This window comes from Rhinatrema bivittatum, chromosome 4 (genome assembly GCF_901001135.1).
Source record: "Rhinatrema bivittatum chromosome 4, aRhiBiv1.1, whole genome shotgun sequence".
Taxonomy (NCBI): Eukaryota; Metazoa; Chordata; class Amphibia; order Gymnophiona; family Rhinatrematidae; genus Rhinatrema; species Rhinatrema bivittatum.
Window position 1 is genome coordinate 404466037 of NC_042618.1, and position 21494 is coordinate 404487530.

Genomic DNA, 21494 nt, shown 5'->3' on the forward strand with positions numbered 1-21494 from the left:
CATTCTGGGTCTTGCCATCTTCACTAGTTTTGAGATGGATGGCAGAAAACCAGAACGTGATTTCTGTCTTATGGGTAATGCTAGTCAGTACATTTTGACCCAAAAGTTGTGTATGTGTTACAACCAAAGACATGAGCACAGTGGATTTGGTACTGGAGGTCCCTGGAATCAATGTGCTCTCCTCTTATTTTGACATAGTAAATTGCACACATTATATCCAAGTAATGCAACTCATTCATATAACAGAAGAAGATCCACACTGCTTCATCTCTTTTCATAAATGTCAAATTTATTCTACAAGCACATCAGAAGATGCACCAAGTCATAGGAGCTCTCTTCTGCTTGAGTGAGTAATACCTTGTATGACTAAAAATTAGTAACTGAGTAGAGATGTGCCTTTTCCAGCATTGTATACTAGATTTTGCTATTTCAGCTTGGACACATTAAGGAGTTAGGTACAAGTTCCAGCAGGTAGCAGTGCTGGAGCCAACACTGCTATTTGGCAGAGATACTAAGAAATCCTAAGTTAGCCAACGAGTGGGAAATCATGAAACAAAAACAACCTAATACACAAAACCAGTTTTTTTGTGTATCCTATTTTATCTTTTTTTTTTTTTAATGCAATAATTATGATTTCCATCTTGTTTTTTCTTCATAGCAAGTACTGCTGAGGCAGCTACAATTCTTAGTCATTAGTTTGATGGCTCTGATACTTTGTTTTTATTGTTGCTAAAACACAGTTTAAGGTGAGAAAAGTCACAAAAACGGAATCTCTAGCCAACCATTTGATTTCAAACATCAATGATACTTTAAACCTTATATGATAATTTCATAAAGATGGATACTTTACCTAAGTATAATTACTGTTCAGCCATTAAATAAATAAATATTTTCTTAAGCGTGGCAACTCTGATGTTAGCATATATATGAAAACAATTATGCTGTGGATTCTGTCTTACAATATATTATAGAAATGTTGCTCATAGGTATCTAACAGAGGAAGCAGAAGGAAAAAGTAAGTCGAATTACAGATCACTTATTTCCATTCATGACAACTCACAAAACTAAACCAAACACTGTACTGTATCATCTGTAAAGCAAAACACCTTTCTTATGAAAAAACTTTAAAACTTGTGAGTTTAAAAATGATGATCTAATTGTGTACAAATTAAGGCATATTTTTTCAGCACTTTGTATATTTGCAAGTTTACATGTGTAATTGTAAGCATGAACAAAACTCCTTCAAATCAAAAGGTGGAAAATTCCAGGCCCCAAAACCCCTAAAAATTGGTTCATGGCATCTGCCACTGGCCCAGGCTTAGAAGACAGCCTCCTTGTTGCAGCAGGCCAAGGTCTTGGAATAGCTGCTGCAGAGGCAGAACAGAATGGCCCTCACTGTGGCAGGCTGAGGTCCAGGCTCACGCCCAGACCGAGCCGCCATTACTGTGGAAGACCCGAGCTGGAATACAGCAGCCTCTGCTGTGGACACTTTGGGTCAGAAGAGAGCCACCGTGGCTACTTCTGGCCCAGGCTTAGAAGGAACTTCTGCTGCCTGGAACCTTTCCCTGTCTTCTAATAAGAGAAGCTGGAGAAAAGGCAGAAAAAAATTTAGAGGGTAGGAAAACAAATCAAAACAAGAAAGCAAAACAAACAAAAACAATAAAAAACACAAATAAGTAAAACAAAGTAAAAAAAAAAATCCACAAACAATACAAAATGCAAGAAAACAAAACAAAACAAAAAATCAGGTACAGATGCAAAAAAATCCAAATCAAGAAAAATGGCAAAAAAAGTAAAAAGGAACTAATAAAATAGGCAAAGCAAAGGATGCAATTTTCAAACTATTGCATTAAGACCAATTCTGCAGGAATACCTCTGATCTAAACACACCCCTGGAAAAGCCTCCTCCAAATGCAGGTAAAAGTGCATATGTTGTGGAACAATGTGCAGACTTATAACCACGTCAAAGAAGGGCAATTTTCAGAAGCCAATTTATGTCTGTAGACTGCTATTTACCAATGTAAATGAATTTGAAAACTGTCCTCAAAGGCATGAGGAAAATATCTATTCAAAAAATGATCACAAGGAAAAATAAACTTTTTGCCCTGGCTTCTAAAAAATGTTGGCTGGTATTCAAATCTTCTAAATATTTTTTCACCGCTGCCCTCAAATACACAAAATACATACAAAGATTGACTTTGAAGGTTGTCTTGCTATGTGTCTACATGCATTTTTTTTACCCACTGCAAAATGGGGCAGATACTTATATGCAAAAATGGAGTAACTTGAAAATTCATGCAAGGCAGCTTTAGGGACCCACGGTATTCAAAATGGCATGGGATAAACACTGTGGATCCCTAAAGACTTGAGGTTGGAAATGAAGAAAAAGTTAACATAGGTTACCCCCAATGTGTAACATTTCTGCATCAGGGTAACCTGCACGGAGCGGCAGTTATTACCATAAGCAACTTGCTGGGTAGAATGGATGAATCATTTGGTCTTTATCTGCCATCATTACTATGTTACTATGTAAATCTTTTAACACATCTTTGAAATGCCTCCTCCACACTCCCCAACCCTGGTACATTTCTGTTAGTTGAAGAGCGACATCAAGTGCATATGGATTGCTTACATGTAGAACTCCTAATTTCACATGCTTTGATCTCATCTAAGCTTTTGAAAATTTAGCCTTAGCAGTCTAATTCAAACTGACATAGTTGGACAAGTATCCACTGTAATTAGTGGGTTGCAATTGTAATGGATATGGGGTGTGTGAGCCCTTAGTGCTGTAGAGCAATTGATGAAGCCTCAAGGGCGAGCCCCCAAGGCCCACTCTAGCAGTTGGTGAATGTGCCCTGTAGTGGGACAGTCTGGAGTTTCACCTTTACCAGTTGCCTTTTCTGCAGATTGAGCCCTTGGATTCTAGTGGCTGGAAGGACTTAGGTGGGCCCTGGGGTAGCGGTGGTGGCCAGAGTCCACAGACACACCAGAGAAAAGGTAGACAGGATTACAGAAGTCAGAGGACAGCGAGCAACAATAGTTTGGATCAGGTCCAGGTGGCAAGCAAATCTGATCAGGTCCAGGCAAAAAGTCATATCCAAAGCAGCAAGCCAAGGGAGATGTGGACACACAGGAAACAGAGGGCAGGAACAAGGAAGACAAGCTAGACGATGAGACTGGACCGAGCGACAAGATGAGTCTGGGCTGGAAGACAAAGCAGGGCTGGATGAGGCAAAGCTAGAAGACGAGGCAAGGTCGGAAGAAGGAACAAAGAGCAGGAATACTGACAACACGCACTGCAGGGAATTCAGGAGACTCGTTGCTGAGGTGAGGTCTGGATGTCCGAAAAGCCCTTTTAAGGGCTGAACCCTATGACATCATCCAAGGGTGCCACAGCCTGTTTCCTACCTTGGGCCCCTTTAAGTCTGGGTGACCAGCGTCTTAGGAGAGGATGGCAGCATCCATGCGTACGAATGAGGCCTGCTGTTGTGGGTTTGAAGGGTTGGGGTGGGTTTGTTTTGGGTTTTTTTTTTAATCTGAAGGGTTGGGGTGGGTTTCGGGCATCATTTCCGAGGGCAGACGAAATAAATCGGCCCGAACCGTGGAAAAATGAAATTTCCTGTGGCGGGCGGTTCGGCTGAATCACATCTCTAATACTCATAGGGAGGACAACTTTCAAACAACTGTGCATGGTAGCATATTTGTGTGTATGTGGCTGCAAGTTAATTTACTAATTTTATAACATGCTGTAGTGAAACAGGGGTTTTGATGCTTTGTAGCTTATTTTTCTGCCCTGTGAAACTTTTCCCCCGAGAACTCATTTCCTGTGTGCTGGCCTACAGGTAGTGTTTGACCTCTTCTCTGTAGTTCAAGCAGAGACTCTGGATGCTTCCTTGATTGAAGGTGACTTGATCAGCATACACATCCCAACAGCCCTGAGTACATGCAACACTGAAACACCCTGCAATGCCATTGGCCAGAAAGTTAACTGTTAATACAGTGTGCTCTGATTGGCCCTGAAGACTGAGGACTAGCCCTGAGGGTTCTGGAACTCTCCAGCCTCAGCTGGGAGTACAGAGGGAGCAGATCTCTGTGCTAAGGCCTGTTCAGCTCCTGTGGACAGCCTTTTTTCTGACCTTCCAAGGCACTAGCTAATATTCAGTTAACTTTTGCAGTATAATCTTTGTTGTTTTACCTGTTTCCGTTTGCAGTTTAAATCTTTTATCCATTTACTGTTCCTACTTTTTCTTAATAAACTTATTAGTTTGTTAGCTGTGTCTGTCTTGGACTGACTAACAATCCTGGTATTGTATATATTTGGTCTGAGGATGTATTTCTAGGAACAGTGTGATCCTTGGTTGTGAGGGGGTCTCAGTATACCTAGAAACTACTAGGGGATAGCTTACGGGCGAGGAATTTGCCCAGAGCCAAGGAGGAACCCAGTTGGCAGGTTGCCAGTATAGAAGCATATGCGCAGGTGCAGGTGGGCCTGGGCAGTGTTTGGCAGGACCCTCCGAGTAACCACAGGGTCACCCTGAATGGGTGTTAGGGATGGCGATGTTGCATTAAGTGACACACGTGCATATGACATGTGTGTGTTATAAAATATGCTATTTCTACCCTGCAACACATGCATGCATGTAGGCTTACTTACGAATACATACAATGCACTGAAACCACATATATTAATGCACTGAATGCATATACTTTACCTATTTTAAACATATGTTCATATATTTTATGCATTAAAATAAAATATAACTTATCCTCATAATTCCCAATTTACATGCATGAGTGTATTTTATAATATGAGCACACTGATGAAATTACCAGTTTTACCAATTAGTCCACTGTTTGCCCAGTTTTTCTCCAGGTCATCAAGAACCTCCTGTTTCTTCAGCCTGAACTCCACCCAGTACACCCAGTCAGTACTACACAATAAGCATGTTTAATATCACTTACATCAGAGAATTAGGTGTAACAATACACGAGTTGGAAAACGTACGTGTCATTTAAAGTAGTAACTTATGTGCACAACTATTGGCCCTACCCAGGAAAACCCCCAGACTGCCCTTATTCTATACATTTATGTGTGCCTGAAAGTGAAAATACATGAGTATTTTGGACTTGTATAAAATATGGAATGCACGAGTAGAGGCTGCTTGTGTGCGTATATGCTAATTTTTACATGCGTAACAATTTGAAAATTCACCTTTTTGTTTTCATGTGACAAAAGGAGAATAGTTCCCAAAGGCTAGTCAAGAAATGTTTAAAGTTAGCCCAACAAAAAAAGGTATCACCTTATATTATTGTTTTTATTAACAGTTATTTTTGTGTATTCAGCTGGACTAATTTGGCAACCAGAATATTTTGACAAGGTAGGGAATCCTGTCCTCTCCACTGCTGAACACTGGAATCATTCAAGACCGCTGGAGGAACAGGGATTTCCTTTCCGAATCAGTCAATTATGGAAGGCTAAGATCAGGGAATCCATTAATCAAAAGCCCTATGATCTGCTCCATACTGAAAGAAGCCTTATCTTCCCACTCCCTCCCAAGAAGGGCTTCCTTAAGGCTGTGGGCAGGTTTTGAAAGAGAAGGCGAAATGGTTGGGAGAAACAGACAAGAGAAACTATTTTGTGTGTGTGTGTGTGAGAGAGAGAGAGAGAGAGAGGCAGAAATAAAAGCAGGAAGACAGGTGTGAATCTATAGGAAATGGGGCATTTAAAAAATAATTCTAGTCACTTCCCCTCCCAATCCCAAACATTGCTTATCTAATAAATTAACAAACCAGCAGAATCTCTTTAATAAGTACTACTGCAAATCTGCAGGAAAGACCATCAATTTTTTACTTTCATTTTCTGGTCTTCCTGGTCTCCACTGTTGTTCTGCCCTAGCCACCAACGGCACACCATTAGATTATCTCTGAAAGGAATTAATTGGAGGGCGAGTCATATCAAGGTGGCAGTGGAGGAAAAGAGGGGGAAAACAGAGCAGTGTTCTGTGCCGATATGAAAGGAAAGATGACATTTCTTTTGTAGGGTCCAGGAATTTGTTTACAATATGTGGGTTCCATAAAATGCACATCTCGGCAATTTTCAATTTTGCCATAGATATAGAAAACAGATGCTTTTAAAATTTGAAAGCATTTTTTTTGTAACCTGCTTTACAAAGGAAAGGAGGCGTATGAGATCACCATATCTGTGTGCGCATTTTTGGAGTGAATTTTCAAAGGGGTTTAATGTGTTAAAAATGCATATAGGCTTGCAAGTAGCACATGCAAGCATATATGCTATTTTATAAACCTTGAGAGCATGTGCATACTTGCAGTATGAAACATACATTTTACCAGGAGGAGAAAAGGGTTGCTCTAGGGTTGTCCCAGGGCAGGGTTCAGAAGTACATGCAAGTTGCTATTTTGTAAGAGGAAATGCACATACTTCACAGGAAATCCTTGTGGTTACGCCATCTGATTGCGACAATTTGTACTTATGCATTTCATTCTCCTCCCTGCTCTGGACCTTACAATGTGCTCACTACGTTCGGCAATTACATCTTTGTGTCTGGTGCCCGGCTTGAACCTCAGCACATCTGCCCCCGGCCCCTCCTCAAATCAACGCACATCAGTGTGGTGCCGGGTGCTGATGTCTCTCTTGCCATCCGCGCATCCAAGGCTAGCCCCTGCCGCACATTCCGGCTCTCCTCCTCCATGGCCCAACTGACTGCACGCCTCTCCTGCAGCCTGGAACAACTAATATTTTGGGCTGCAGGTTACCACTGCATGGCTCTCTCCTCAGCCACTGGAAAATCTTAATCGGGCCACTGGCTCTACTGCTGTACTAATGCAGCAGCTCTATCGAACCAGGTTGGAATTCCCTGGCTTCAGCTTCTCTTGCACTGACCTGTCCTTGAAATTTAAAAAGGTTCCAGGGGAAAAAAAGTCTGCCCAACCCTGCTCTAGGGTAGAATTTTTCAACCAAGGTTCCACAATCTCCCCTAATGGGTTCTGTACAGTTTTCAGGTTATTTCTTGCTTTTAAACTTATTTTTTTTAATTAAATTCTGTTATTTTTAACTGAAAGTGGGACCTTGGCCTTGAGGCTGGAACCAATCCCCTAAGTATAATATTGTTTCTTATGGAAAAATTGGTTTTGCTTTAAGTTGTTTCAGCTTAAGACATTATTTTCAGGATCCATTTGTAATTCAAGTCTGAGGACTTTCTGTATTGAACTTGTCCATGCAAAGGGACTTTAGTCCTGGGGGAATTCTGCGCTACTGTGGAGTGCAGAATTTGGGCAGAATTCCCCCCTGTGCATTATTGCCATTTTCTGAGCAGAATTTCCACTCGCGGGACGCGTTCCACTTGTGGCGAAGATGAAAGCCTCTGTGTGCCACGAATGGAGTGTGCGCCGCTTGTAGCAAAGACGAAGGCCCCGGTGAGAGTGAATGTGTGTGTGAGAGAGAAGAGGGGAGGGGAGGGGAGGGGGTGAGAGAGCCTATATGAGGAGATTGTGAAGGAGTATGTATATGTGTGTGAGAGATTGGAAGCTCATGTGTATGAAAAAGGGATCGTGTGTATGTGAGGGTGCTAGCCTGTGTGAAGGGATTGTGTATGTGTGAAACAGAGCCTGTGTGAAGGGCTGTGTGAGAGAGAGACATAGGTAGCCTATGTGAGGATGTATGTGTGAGAGAGAAAGGGAGCTTGTGTGGGTGTGTATGCAAGAGAGAGGGACCCTATATGAGGGAATGTGTGTACGCAAGTGAGGGAGGCTGTATGAGGGTGTGTGTATGTGTACTAGAGAGAGGGAGCATGTGTGTGAGAGAGGGAGGGACAGAGGAAGCTTGTGTAAGGGGCAGTACTGAGAATGTGGTCAAACTCTAGGATTGGTGATATAGTGGAAGGGGTTGAGCCTAGAGGTGGAGGGGAGAGATACTGGCAGGTGCAGGAGTTGGGGCCTGAGAGGACAAAGTGGCCAGGGGAGTAAGGAGAGCGAGTGGAAGGGACACTCTTACAGTGAATTTCTAGGGAAATTCTGCTCAAAATATTTAAAATTCTGCATCTCTAAGTAATAACTTTTTTTTTGTATTAATTTAAAATGTAATTACTTAAAGACTGTCATGTAAATTGTTTTATTTTGACCAATATAAAGTTTGCAGAATTTTAAATTTTTTTGTGCAGAATTCCCCCAGGAGGAGGACTTGTACAACTGAAATGGGACTTGTCTTTTGTCTGCAGTTTTTGGGTGGGAGGGTGCAGGTGAAGTGTCAGAGGATGCAGGAGAACTGGAGAAGAACCGAGTGAACTGGTGGATGTATCATCAAATTAGTGAGTCAAAGTATAAGCGCAAGTAAATATTTTCTTAACAGTATACATGCATACTTTTTAACACACCTGCCTCCACTTTAAATCAGGCTTACCAGGAGGACGTTATATATTTCTATGTATTAAAGTATACATGCATATGTTTATAAAATAGGTAGAGAAAATAAGCATTAATGGCATTGGAAATATATGGGTTTACTACAACTTATGCAAGTACCTTCGGGGTAGAAATACACAGTATTTTATAAATTGCGGCACCAGACACACAGGAGTAGATTTTCAAAAGCCTACATGGTTAAATCCAGTGGATTTACGCGTGTAGGTGGCCTTACGCACGCCGGACCTATTTTAAAAAGCCCCGGGACGCGAGTAAGTCCCAGAGCTCAAGAAAATGGGCGGGGAGGTCCGGGGGGGGCAGGGTGGGGCGGAGCTCGAGGCCCCTAGCACAGCGGCCATTTGCTGTTGTGCTGGAGGATCGCATGCCGATGCATGCAACCTACGCCTGCTTCGAGTAGGCGCAAGTGGTAAATTAAAATTTTTTGTGGTGGGCTAGATTAGGGCTAGGAAGGATAAATTAGGGGGTAGGGAAGTTCCCTCCCAGGCTGATCCTAAATTGGAGCGGCCTAGGAGAGGACGGGGGAAGGCTGCGGGTGTCGGCGCACACAAGTTGCCCAATTGTGCACCCCCTTGCATGCGCCGACCCTTGATTTTATAACATGCACGCACATGTTATAAAATCGGGTGTCCATATGCGAATGCTGGGAGGGCGCGCGTGCAACCTTTTAAAATCTACCCCACAATTTATAAAATACTTGCATAAATTGTCACATGTCTGCATGAACACAACGTGTGTACAAGAGACAGTTTTGAAAGTCGGGCTCTCCGTGTTTAGCGTCCTGTCAACACCAAATTTTCAGCATGTCAGGTGGTGCAAGGGGACCTGACAGGGTTTTTTTTATCCAGATACACACCCATATGGGTGTGCATCCTGGAACGTATGCTCTATGAGTTTTTAGTACAACTTTTCATTAGCCATATAGAGGACAATTTTCAAAACTGTGTGGGTGAAAATTCCTTTGATCCATGGATTTTGCATCAGTTTTCAAAGAGAAAGTATGCACATACTTTCCTTTTGAAAATTGCCCAAGGAGAAAGAGCCCATAGGCTTTGCCACCTGTTTTCTCTTTGGATAGTTTTTTCAACCAAACCAGCTTGCATAGTTATGAAACCCTAAATTTGTGTGCATTTTCTCTCCTGACTGAAGCCTGCCCCGGGAATGTTTCTACTACAATGGGTGTAAAACAGGTGCATTGTGAAACATATTTACTTTTACTCCCATACAGAATGAACAATTTTCAAAAAAAACTTTTACCTGGATAAATGTTTTTTGAAAATTGCCCTCATACTCTTTCCAAAATTCAATAAACAATCTTTAAAAGCAAAATATACAGAAATATAAAAAAATGGAACAACTAAGAAACATTAGTGTTGTATTTTCTGATCATTCAAAGTATGGTCATTTTAAGCCCTGTTCTTAGACATAAGATAAACATTTCATTTTGAAATCACTGGTAGAAAAATACCTCCAAATTCTAGCATACCACTTTCAGCTTCACCTACCGGGGAAAAAATTAGTTACTGGCTGTATAAGGCACTTGTTTTAGTTAGCCAGCCTCTGTCAGAAGAGTCAAATCCCCTTGAGTAAAAGATCGGGGATGGGAGGAATTTAATACAGTCCATGTGTGTGTAATTTTCACCAGGAATGCACTATTTATGCTATCTAGAATACTCTTACACATTACATTTAATTTTCAAATGCTTGCATCCACACTTTTTTTTTTAAAATAATTTCTGATCAGATGGTATCTGTAATAATAATAAAAACATTCCTTTTTTCATTAACTGTACCGAAAGCAGTTTCAGTCCAACAACAGAGTGTCACATAATACAAATCTGTCAGGCACCATATATATATATATATATTTTTTTTTTTTACTTCTAATACGCAACTTAAAGGATAAGGAATTTATAATACTGCCTGCAAATGAAACCACTTTTCATACACAAATGTGATCTTTTTTTTCCAAAGGGTAATACAACAGTACATTTACATAAACTAATCCAAACAATCTCCGTATTTGACAAAGGCAAACCTCAGAGACTGCCTATTGTTGGTTTACATCTTGGAGTTCTTTATGTTGGCTTGTAGTACTGCTCTAGCTGTCAAAGGTTTGACTTGGACTCCAAATAAATGGTTATAGAAGAACCATGGAGCAATATTGGGCTTCTTTGCAAAAGAAAACCCGCTGAGTATGAATTCTAAAGCTATTAATTTTTCAGTCAAAAATATTCATGCCTCTTTCTTCCAATAAAGAAACATTGTGCAAAGCAATGGAGAGAGATAATGTTGACCAGTGGCATAGGTTTTTCAATAGAGCAGTTAAAAATACATTTAGTAGGAGGTCCCCATCAAAGCTATAATTTCTCTGAACGTAGAACATTTTTTTTTCTTACTGCCCAATGAAGACAAATCTTTTTTCTTGTTCATTCTTTTCTGCTGGCTGGTTAACCTTGCAGCTCTTGGCAACCCCCAGCTGGTATTTGTGTGGCCTACCTTACAGATAAAGTCTTCCTGCAAAAGCTCAACCCTGTGTGCATCCAATGGTGCAAACCTTCACATCATGATTACCTCCTCTGATTTACTAATCCTTCCTCTAGAGGGACACAGCTGTCGTGAAAGGCCCCTAAGGCCTTATGTTCCCAGGCCAAAAAACTTTTTTTTTTTTTAAATCCAGCTGGCAAGAGAGGAGTCAAATAGCATTTGTTCTCCATGCTGTCCCATAAACCCACTTCTGGTCACTAAGCACGCTGTGTCTACAGGCTAGGGGAGTCCCTAATGACAGGAAACTGGTTTCATCTCATGTCACTGTTTGGTATCTGTGACAAAAGGTCATTTCAGGAATCCCAAAACAGCAAGCTGTTTTCCCCACCAGACCATCAATTGACTTCCACAGTCATTTAATTTAAAGTGCGTCGAAACTAGGAAATTCCTTTCTAGCAAAAACGGATATGCAAAGTGTTTAATGATTTTATGTTCTTTATCTCCATAATGTGCCTGGTTTCGAACATTAATTTTGTCTACCAACTGCATCTTGGCAGACTACCATATCTGCTGGGTTAATAGACTGACTCCTCTTTTTTTTAAATATTATTTCTATCACTATAAATCATACATATATGGGTGCATGCTTGCTTTTTTATATCAAATAAAATCTGTGTAAACAGATACACCAAAACTTTATCGTTAGCCTACATCACTGCATATTGATTAAAACTGCTGGTACTACCTATAGATTTTCGATAATTACTTTTCACAGAACTACTGAACACACAAATGAAATAGATGAAGGGTACCTTTAAATTTGACAAATCTTAAAATCAGGAAGCAAGGCACTCTCTTTCTTTTGAATAATCAGCTGAAGCAAACTAGGAAAATTCAAGCTTTATAATGAAATTAGAGGGCAGCAGGAATAATTAAGTGAAAGGCCCTGTGGTGGTGTGCTCTACTGCTGGGTAATTTTGCTATTGGAGCTATCCGTCCTGAGCATAGTGCAGGTCACAGGCAATTTCTGCTCATCAGACTGCTGCCAAAAAGGAATATAGCTTTTAGATAACAGAGAAGTCAAAAATTGGGAGGGGAGAGGGGGAGAAATAAAAGAATTTGACTGCCATATCACCTGCATTTTCCCATCAGATAGAATCCTACAGAAGCTGTATCCGTCTCTCTTGCAGTGGAGTTTCATTCAGTTGGGAGAGAAGACAACATGCAACTATTTTGATAGCCCCCTCCCCCCATGCAACTTTAAGCTCCCCTGATTCTGCTTAAAAGACAAAAGCAATTTCACATACATAAAGCAAATTAACATATCTGCCTGCATCAGACACAATCATGATAGGCCCAAGTGAGACTGTTATTGTGTCCATATGTTGGGACTTGATGCCAGAAAAGTCTTGAGTGGGCCAGTTACAACAACGTCAGATTCTGGCTCTTTCAGCGAGCCAGGTCCTGATGTGCAGACAACAGGCAAAAGAAACTGAGTCGGGCCTTAATTTTCCACAAACTTGAAAACCTCTCTCAGACCTGCAAAGCAATCTGCAGGGAAGTTGTTTCTATAAATCTGAAGTTCAAAGAGGGAACATTTTTGAAGTTGTGCCAGTTGACAGGACTTAATAAATCTCCCAGAAGTAAAATCGACGTTTGTGTACTCATTGGAGCAGTGTTTTGAGGTAGAACCAGGTTTTTCATGCACAAAAAAGGAGGGGGTAAACAGGCAAGGGAGCTGCTGTGCGGCTTTGTTCCCTCTCTCCATGGATGAATACTTACGGGCTGTGGGGTGGCTTTTGGTTCAGTTGATTTCACATGCAGGTGTGTCATCATAGCTTGCAGGCGTTCTTTGTCTTTTGAAAGCTGCAAAAAATGCACAATTTGTTACTGGATTTGTAACGAAGAAAATCCAAGGCATTTAAAAATGATTTATGCGTATTCCAAATTAAATTGTTGGCACTACAAGGCACAACAAAACAATAGTTTTAACACTTGGAAATACTTAACCCTTCCTGAAACAACATCTTACAAGTGATATGCTGGAAATTCTTTCCACTGAAAGATCTTCAATTATCTTCAAATTCTTTTAGCTTGGTAGTCTTATGACTATCTTACCTCTATGCAAGGTAGTTGGCCATTTCAGAGCTAGCATTATCCTAGGAACATAGTAACACAGTAATGACGGCAGAAAAAGACCAAATGGTCCATCCAGTCTGCCCAGCAAGCTTCCCTAGGTAGTAACTGCCACTCTGTGCAGGCTACCCCTATGTTTCTCTTAAGGGTAGTAACTACCACTCCATGCAGTTATCAGAAGTTTTCTGATAACCCATAAAAATTTCAGTTAGCAACATTCTTTTACTGGGCAATGAGCTTTCGTGAAAATTCAGACATAAGAACATAAGAATTGCCATACTGGGTCAAACCAAAGGTCCATCAAGCCCAGTATCCTGTTTCCAACAGTGGCCAATCCAAGTCACAAGTACCTGGCAAGTACCCAAACATTAAATAAATCTCAATCTACTATTGCTTATTAATTAATAAAAGTTTATGGATTTTTCCTCTATGAGCTTATCTAAACCTTTTTAAACCCAGTTATACTAACTGCTATAACCACATCCTCTGACAATGAATTCCAGAGCTCAATTATGTGCTCAGTGAAAAATATTTCTTTGATTTGTTTTAAATGAGTACTTGCCAACCTCATAGAGTATCCCCTAGTCTTCTATTATCTGAGAGAGTAAATAATCAATTAACATTAACTTGTTCAAGTTCTTTCATATCCCTCCTCAGTTGTCTCTTCTCCAAACTGAACAGCCCTAACTTCCTTAGCCTTTCCTCATAGGGCAGCCATTCCATGCCCCTCATCATTCTGGTTGCCCTTCTCTGTACTTTCTCCAGTGCAACTATATCTTTTTTGAGATGCAGTGACCAGAACTGCACACAGTATTCAAGATGTGATCTCACTATGGAGCATTACAGAGGCATTATGACATCCATTGTTTTATTTGCTATTCCCTTCCTAATAATTCTTAATGTTCTGTTTATATTTTTTATCGCCACAGCACACTGAGCTGATGATTTAGATGACACCTAGATCTCTTTCCTGGGTGGTAACTCCTAAGACAGAACCTAACATTGTGTAACTACAGAAAGAGTTATTTTTCCCTATATGCATCACTTTGCACTTGTCCATGTTAAATTTCGTCTGCCATTTGGAAGCCCAGTTTCCAATCTCACGGTCCTCCTGCAATTTCTCACAATCTGCTTGACAATCCGCTTGACTACTCTGCATAATTTTGGGTGATCCGCAAATTTGATCACCTCACATCATACAGTGCTGCTTGACTTGCTTTGCTTATGGACTTGGCCACAGAAGCAGTGATGAGCTTTTTTCCTTATGCCTGAGCATCAGTACCCCAGACCATACAAGTTGAAGCCCTCTTGGTTGTTGTCCAATTCCCCTTTTCCCCTTGCTGTCAAAGCAGGGAGCAATGCTGCAGTTGTATTAAAAGCATCAAGGCTTATTGGTTAAGGGTAGTAATCTCCATGCCTTCTGCTAAGCGTAGCAACTGCCACTCCAGAAAGTTACGCCCCCTCCCCCCCCCCCCGCATGCTTTCTGCATTTCCTTTAGGACTAGGCCACAGAAGCAGGCCTGTGCTTTTTCCCTTATGTCTGCGTATTGGTATCCCATACCGTTGAAGTTGGAAGGAAGGAAGGGTGCCTAGTGTCAAATTACTAGCCATTGTTCTTTATCAATACTTTTTCTTTTTGAAGAGTACATTAAATTTACTCTCTAGTTTTAAATAAAAAAAACAAAAAACTATTCATAACCCAGAAGGGTTAATTTTCTCCTGCCAGGATTATTTAGATATATTTTTCTATACATTAATTTTCCTACTCAAATGTGAACGCTTTACCATCCTGTAAGGTCAAATTTCCAGTCTATCAAGTTGGCTATGTGATTTAAGAGCCAAGGTTTGAGCCTTCACCTAAGCAGTAACAATTCCTCTCGATCTACATGGAAGGTACTCTCTCGTTTCCTTTTATTCTTCTCAGTCATCTTTCAAAACAATAATGAAAATTAGAACAAAAGTGAAAGTCCATGAGTCTGTAACCTGCTGTAAATTTTCAGTCCTGAATTCACTCAGTATGGTGTTGACTGATTGCCGCATGCTTGATATTGGGAAATTGAGAGTTTTAGTGTAAAAACCTCTGCAATATCCAAGGCAAGACCAGACTACCCACCAACCATATCCTTCTCCTACAGTAGTGAAACTGGAGTATGTGCTCACAGAATGTAATTGTATAAACCATTAACCATCCCTTCCTAATAAGACTTTCTTTGTTCTATCTTTAAAAAAAAATTCATTTATTTAAATAAATTACAGCGGGTAATTTGCATCTGCCCCGCATGGTTTCCAAAGATATATACATCATATTGTAATGTATATCATATTGCTAGGCTACTAGCAAGAATTAAATGAGCGTAACAGCTTAGATCCTTCCATTTTTGCTAGTAGTCTAGGAACTCTAGATCTAACAGTTAAATTAGGGTACTAAAATTGAAGAACTAATCAAGTCTCTAATTTTTAGAGCCAGGAAGTCTTCTAAAATGACCACTGCATGGTAGCTTCAGTCACTTCAACTTACATTGGGATACCTGTATTATTTTTATATCTAGAAAAGTAAAGCTAGTAAGTTCAGTTGTGATAAATTTTGTACATATCTTCAGGCATTGCATTATTGGGTTGGGAATGTGGTTTATAAGAAGTTTTAAATAAACAAATAAATTAAAGTCATAGAAAAAGATAGAATGGTTAAAACTGCTACACAATGGGATTTAGCTGACAATATTCCCTAGTTCAGAGCAGGTTAACAGTTATTCATTCCAAACAATTTCTCAAGAGTGTCTTTTGTCAGTTCAGGGTCAAAGCAATGGAGTTAGCGAAACCTGACTCCATTAGCACCATCCTGCCATTCTAGACCATTCACAAGAAATCAATGAGGTCTTCTCAAGGTGAGTATTGAGGAAGCTTAAATCAGTGCTGCATCAATTGTGGCTGCAAAGGTCTGGGAATGAATGAGTTTGTATCCCCTCCTTCTAAAACAAGCGCTGTGTTGTACCACTTTGGGCAATTTATCCAATGGGGGAAATGTTATATACATTTTTTTCTTTATTTATATATTTTCAAATATAATACAAGCACATACTCCTCAAACAGAAATATCATGCATCCTAAAGAACAAACTAAAGGAGAAAAAAGCAAAAAGAAAACACTTTATTCACCTCAAAGTTAGTTCACTATCTGAGGGGGGCGGAGAGGGTTCATACAGAAAAATAGGAAAGAAGAAAAAATGAAAACAAAACAAAACCAGGTTGGACACTCAGAACATATGAATTGCCGTATTGGAATAGACCCAGGGTCCATCAAGCCTAGTATCCTGTCTTAAGGGTCCCACCATGAGGATTCATTCCAGTTTGCAAGTTGCTGATAGCTCTCCCTTCAGTTGCCTCCAATGATAGAGCTATTGAAATAGGCACCACTAACTTATCAACTAAAACCCCCAATAGCGGGGTGGCTAAAAAAAACCAAAACACACTTTACCCCTTGGTACTTAATGCATTTACAAGTACCACATAAGACAAGAGAGGCAACAAACTGCGATAATTTGGGCCAAATCAAATCAAATTGCTTCATTTTCTTCTGTGTGTTATAAGTCACATCTGCAAATGTATAAAATTCACTATTAAAAAATGATTTTTAAATCTGAAAAAACATTTTAAGGAGCCATTCCCTAGCAAAAAGCCATTGCCAACTGGACAATCAAAATTGCTGATGCTACAGCATTCATATCTGACCTCTCTAGGAATCCAGTTAAATCCAGGCAATCAAGGGACAACTAAGACTACAGACCCTCAGCAGTGATCTTCTTACCCTAGAAAAGGTGATACATTTTTGAAAGAGGGGAAATGATGCTGCAAGCACCTTTTAATACTTCAAGAATATTTCTCAAACATATTGTATACTGAAACAGAAGGAAGCTTAGGGAAATCAAACAAAGAATCCTACATCTAACCATATTTTCCTCAAGCTTACTATGTAATATTAAACTATTTTTAACCAACAAAGAGTCATTAGATTCACCCTATCATGTAAAGCAATATTCTCTCCCATTTCTACTACTTGCATTTTAAGCTCTGAAGATTCCGGGACCACCACCTCCAGTTGTGAAAATAATCTCTGAATTTGTCCAGATAAAGATACCCGAGAAGTGGCATTAGCCTCCGAAATTGACTCAAGATTAAAGCTTCAGGATGTTTTAAGGGTCCCACCAATACACTTGTAGACTTCAGGTTTGCAGAGAACATATTCCCTGAACTCACCAAGTTCCACCAGCTTTCAACAATTCTTGACCAATTTCAACCATTCGCTGGACTTCCTGGGAAGCACTCTTTTCCTCCGACTTGAAGCATATGAGCCTCTGATATTCTGTAGAGTACTTGCTTCTCCCATCGGTTTGTTGATGTCATCACTGCTTGCCAGTGTGCATGAAGGGGGGGTGGGGGGCACCGACATCCTCTCTTCCCACCAGTGTGCACGGAAGCACTTGCTTCTCAGGAAACAAAACTGCTTTGGGGAGGAGCAAGGTCTCTCTCCACACCCACCCGCCTCTGGTGAAGCCACCCCAGGCATCTTTTTCAGACTGCATTACAAAGGCATCAATTGGGCTGAGCAAGTAACCAGATTCAGGCTCAGTTGGATATACCCAGACCTAACCCTTGTAGTTCACCATACAAGTAGGTGAAAAACTGTACAGTTCTTTGGCACCAAATATTCACCATCACAGCCTGACCAACCATCTTGGTCCCACCCCCTGTATTTCCTCATTATATACATTTTTAGTAAAATAGTAACATAGTAAATAATGGCAAAAAAGACAAAATGGCCAATCCAGTCTGCCCAGCAAGGTTTTTAGGATTGAAACTGCTGCTTTATGCAGGTTACCCTAATGCCTTCTGCCCTGTGCATGTTATCTTGGTGTTTTATTACCATCCTAGGGGTTCTTTATGTTTATCCCATATCTTTTTGAATTCTAGTACCACTTTTTTCTCCACCACTTTCATTGGGAGAGTATTCCAGGTATCTACCATCCTTTTCCATGAAAAATATTTTCTGATCTTGATACTACCCCCTTGAAGTTTCAAATCATGTCCTCTAGTTTCAGAACTTACTTTAAATTGAAAAAAATGTTTGCCTTTTATACATTGCTAATACCTTTTTGGTATTTAAAAGTCTGTATCATATATTCCCTCTCTCCCCTTCCCTCTAGGATATACATTTTTAGATTCCCAAGTCTCATGCCATATGGCTTCTGATGCAGACCCCATACCATTTAAGCTGCCTTTCTCTGGACTGCCTCTAGCCTTTCTCTATCCTTTCTGAGATATGACCTCCAGAACTGAACACAGTATTCCAGGTGAAGTCTCCTCAATGACCTGTACAGTAATATGATCACTACTCTTTTTTTTGGTTGGTTATGTCTCTCTCTCCTTGCATCCTAGGATTCTACAGGCTCTAGACACCCTGTCACTCTGTTTCAGTACCTTAAGATCAAGAGACACCATCATCCTCAGTCTCTCTCCTGGTTGGTGCACATCAGCTTTTCACCTACCATCTCATATGGTTCCTTTGGATTTCTACGTCCCAAATGTATGACTTTGCATTTTTTTGCATTGTATTTTAAGTATTAAACACTCCTTAAGGTTTTAGATCACTTCTTATTTTGGTAACTCCCTGAAGTGTGTCCACTTTATGTTGCATTCCACTTACTAAAACCACTGAAACTTGCGATCTTTCAGATAGCTGAAATCTGACTATATTTTGTAGACATTTTATTTATAAATCAATGAATAGTTCTTCAGGTTCATGTTCTTGTTTGTTGCAAGCTGATGGGTAGCATATATCTATTATGGCTGCTTTTGGGACATAATGTCAAAGAAGAGCCTTGCTCATTAGAAGTTAAGGATTAGTTAATGAAGGAGTGGTTACAACGCCATAACCTCAGAGAAGGTGATTAATTGCATATTCAGTATGCTAATCTCTGGCTTCTGATTGACTGTGGGTCATGAGGATGCCACGTGCTTATGAGCACACTGCATTCCTAATACACAATGGTCATGTGAGCAGCAGTTTTACTCTGATTTTTCTGCTCTTTGTCTGGCTGGATTTAAATACTGATGTAGTTTTAAACGAGAAAATTCTTGTTCTTTTATTATTAAAAAACTTTAATTAGTGATAAACCCCCTACAAAGCAGCAGCTGTGATAAATGGCACCAGTTCCATGAAAACCCGTTTCACTTTGACGTTCAACATTACAGGAGATGTTTCTTCCTCTTGTAAAATGGAGATGCTGGAACGGGATTTATCAGTTAAACTGAAGACTGTACATGATATGACCAGAAGGACTTTGCAAATACTACAAAACTAACAATTACTGCTTCCTAAAAGAAAATAAATTATAGAAAACAACTGGTCAAAATGGAGATTTAATTATTAAAAGCAGGCACTATGAAAGCCGTAAATTGGAAGCATGTGTTCAGACGAATTGTGTCTGTAAAGGAGTGAGCACCCTAGAACTCTTAATGCACCAGCTCACTACAAGGATTGAGGTTTATCCACATTTTGCTGGATGACATTATAAGCAAAGCACTTACTCTCTCTGCAGAGGACATTCAAGCCAGTTCCACCAGTGCTACTTCCAAAACATATACTGCCTCCTCTACTCTGCATAAATGCTCTGCAGTGATACCCAAAGCCCAAAATGTATCCTTTGGATAGGAATGGGCTGGTAACAGAACTGAGGAGTAACATAGCTGAAACCTGCGTCTTTCAGACAACCAATATTCATACTATTATTATTCCAACATTGAGATTCAAGTTATGCATACTTAGTGTTGGAAAACAATACTGAAATATGACACACAGTCTGTGTTACACATTCTCATATATAAAATATTTATATGTATACGTATACAGGCGGTTTTTAAAAGCCTTGCGCGCCGGCGCGCCTATTTTCCATAGGCCGCTGGCGCGCGCAGAGCCCCGGGACGCGCGTAGGTCCCGGGGTTTTTGGAAGGGGGTGTGTCGGGGGGCGGGACCCGATGACGCTGCGTTTCGGGGGCGGGACCGGGGCGTGGCGCCGGCCTGGGGGCGTGGTCCAGGCCTCCGGACCAGCCCCCGGGTCGGAGGACGGCGCACCAGCAGTCCGCTGGCGCACGTAGATTTACGTCTGCTTCTCGCAGGCGTAAATCTACGGACAAAGGTAAGGGGGGGGGTTTAGATAGGGCCGGGGGGGTGGGTTAGGTAGAGGAAGGGAGGGGAAGGTGAGGGGAGGGCGAAAGAGAGTTCCCTTCGAGGCCGCTCCGATTTCAGAGCGGCCTCGGAGGGAACGGAGGCAGGCTGCGCGGCTTGGCGCGCGCCGGCTGCCCAAAATTGGCAGCCTTGCGCACGCCGATCCAGGATTTTAGAGGATACGTGCGGCTATGCGCGTATCTTATAAAATCCAGCGTACTTTTGTTTGCGCCTGCTGCGCAAACAAAAGTACACGATCGCGCTGTTTTTAAAAATCTACCCCATATTTTTTTTTAAAGAACTACTTCAATTTCTGTAGTACTGTAGCTGGAATAATGATAATTCACTTCTCTTGAATCATCTTAACACTATTGATTTTCATATCCAAGAAAATATGACAATAAGAGGCCTCCGCTTCCAAAGCATTTCCACAAAATATCTTGATATTTGCAGGGTAATCATTTGGACTCCATAAAAGAAATTGCACAAGCTGCCTTCCCCTCTTCAGCCAATCAAGGCAGCGCTATGGAAATACATATTGCTAAGTAAATGCAAAATGCTAATTTCAAAGATAATAAAAAGTTATCTAATTAAAACAACTCTTTGTATCTTGGAAAGTAACAACAACAAAAAAAAAGTTTAAGTGTGTTTTTTGCAGATTTTCTCTGCAACTATCTGAACCTGTAAATGACTTAACTCAGTAAAATTCCAAATGTAATTATCTTCTGTACTTAGCCCAGGGCATTCCATATATCTCTACATTGCTGTCTTGCATACAAAATAGAGTGTTCCATGGTTGGTAACTATATAATGTTCAACAATGTTTTTCACATCCCCTCTACTGTTAACCTTTGACTACACACATGTGCTCATAGATACAGGACGCCAAATGGCATTTTGGAATTCAGTTCCGCATGGGATCACATGTCTAATCGTATGTTCCTACGATCACTCCATGTTTCCTTGTAGAAACAAAACTGATCATGACTTACTAAAAGAAATGCATCATGTTTATGTCAGGATTCCTAGTCGATGAAGGGGCTATTCCACTAGCACAGTGATATTCTCAGATCAATGCAGAAAGGTCATTATTGTCTGTTCCCCCAAACATCATGCTGGAGGCAAACTCCAACTATGCTTATATGTTTGTAGTAAATGAAACCAACAGGCACACGCAATGCTTTCACCATCCTGCATGTACTTCTGAAAGACAA

The 21494-nt window shown here is 40.6% G+C and overlaps 1 protein-coding gene across 1 annotated transcript in view; it reads right to left on the minus strand.

The window, feature by feature from the left end:
• The window catches only part of FOXP1 (forkhead box P1), a 1246052-nt gene that overhangs the window by 92374 nt on the left and 1132184 nt on the right, over positions 1 to 21494 (minus strand). Inside the window, 1 exon segment of the mRNA XM_029601088.1 lies at positions 12706 to 12789. Coding sequence (XP_029456948.1) covers positions 12706 to 12789 — 84 coding nt within the window.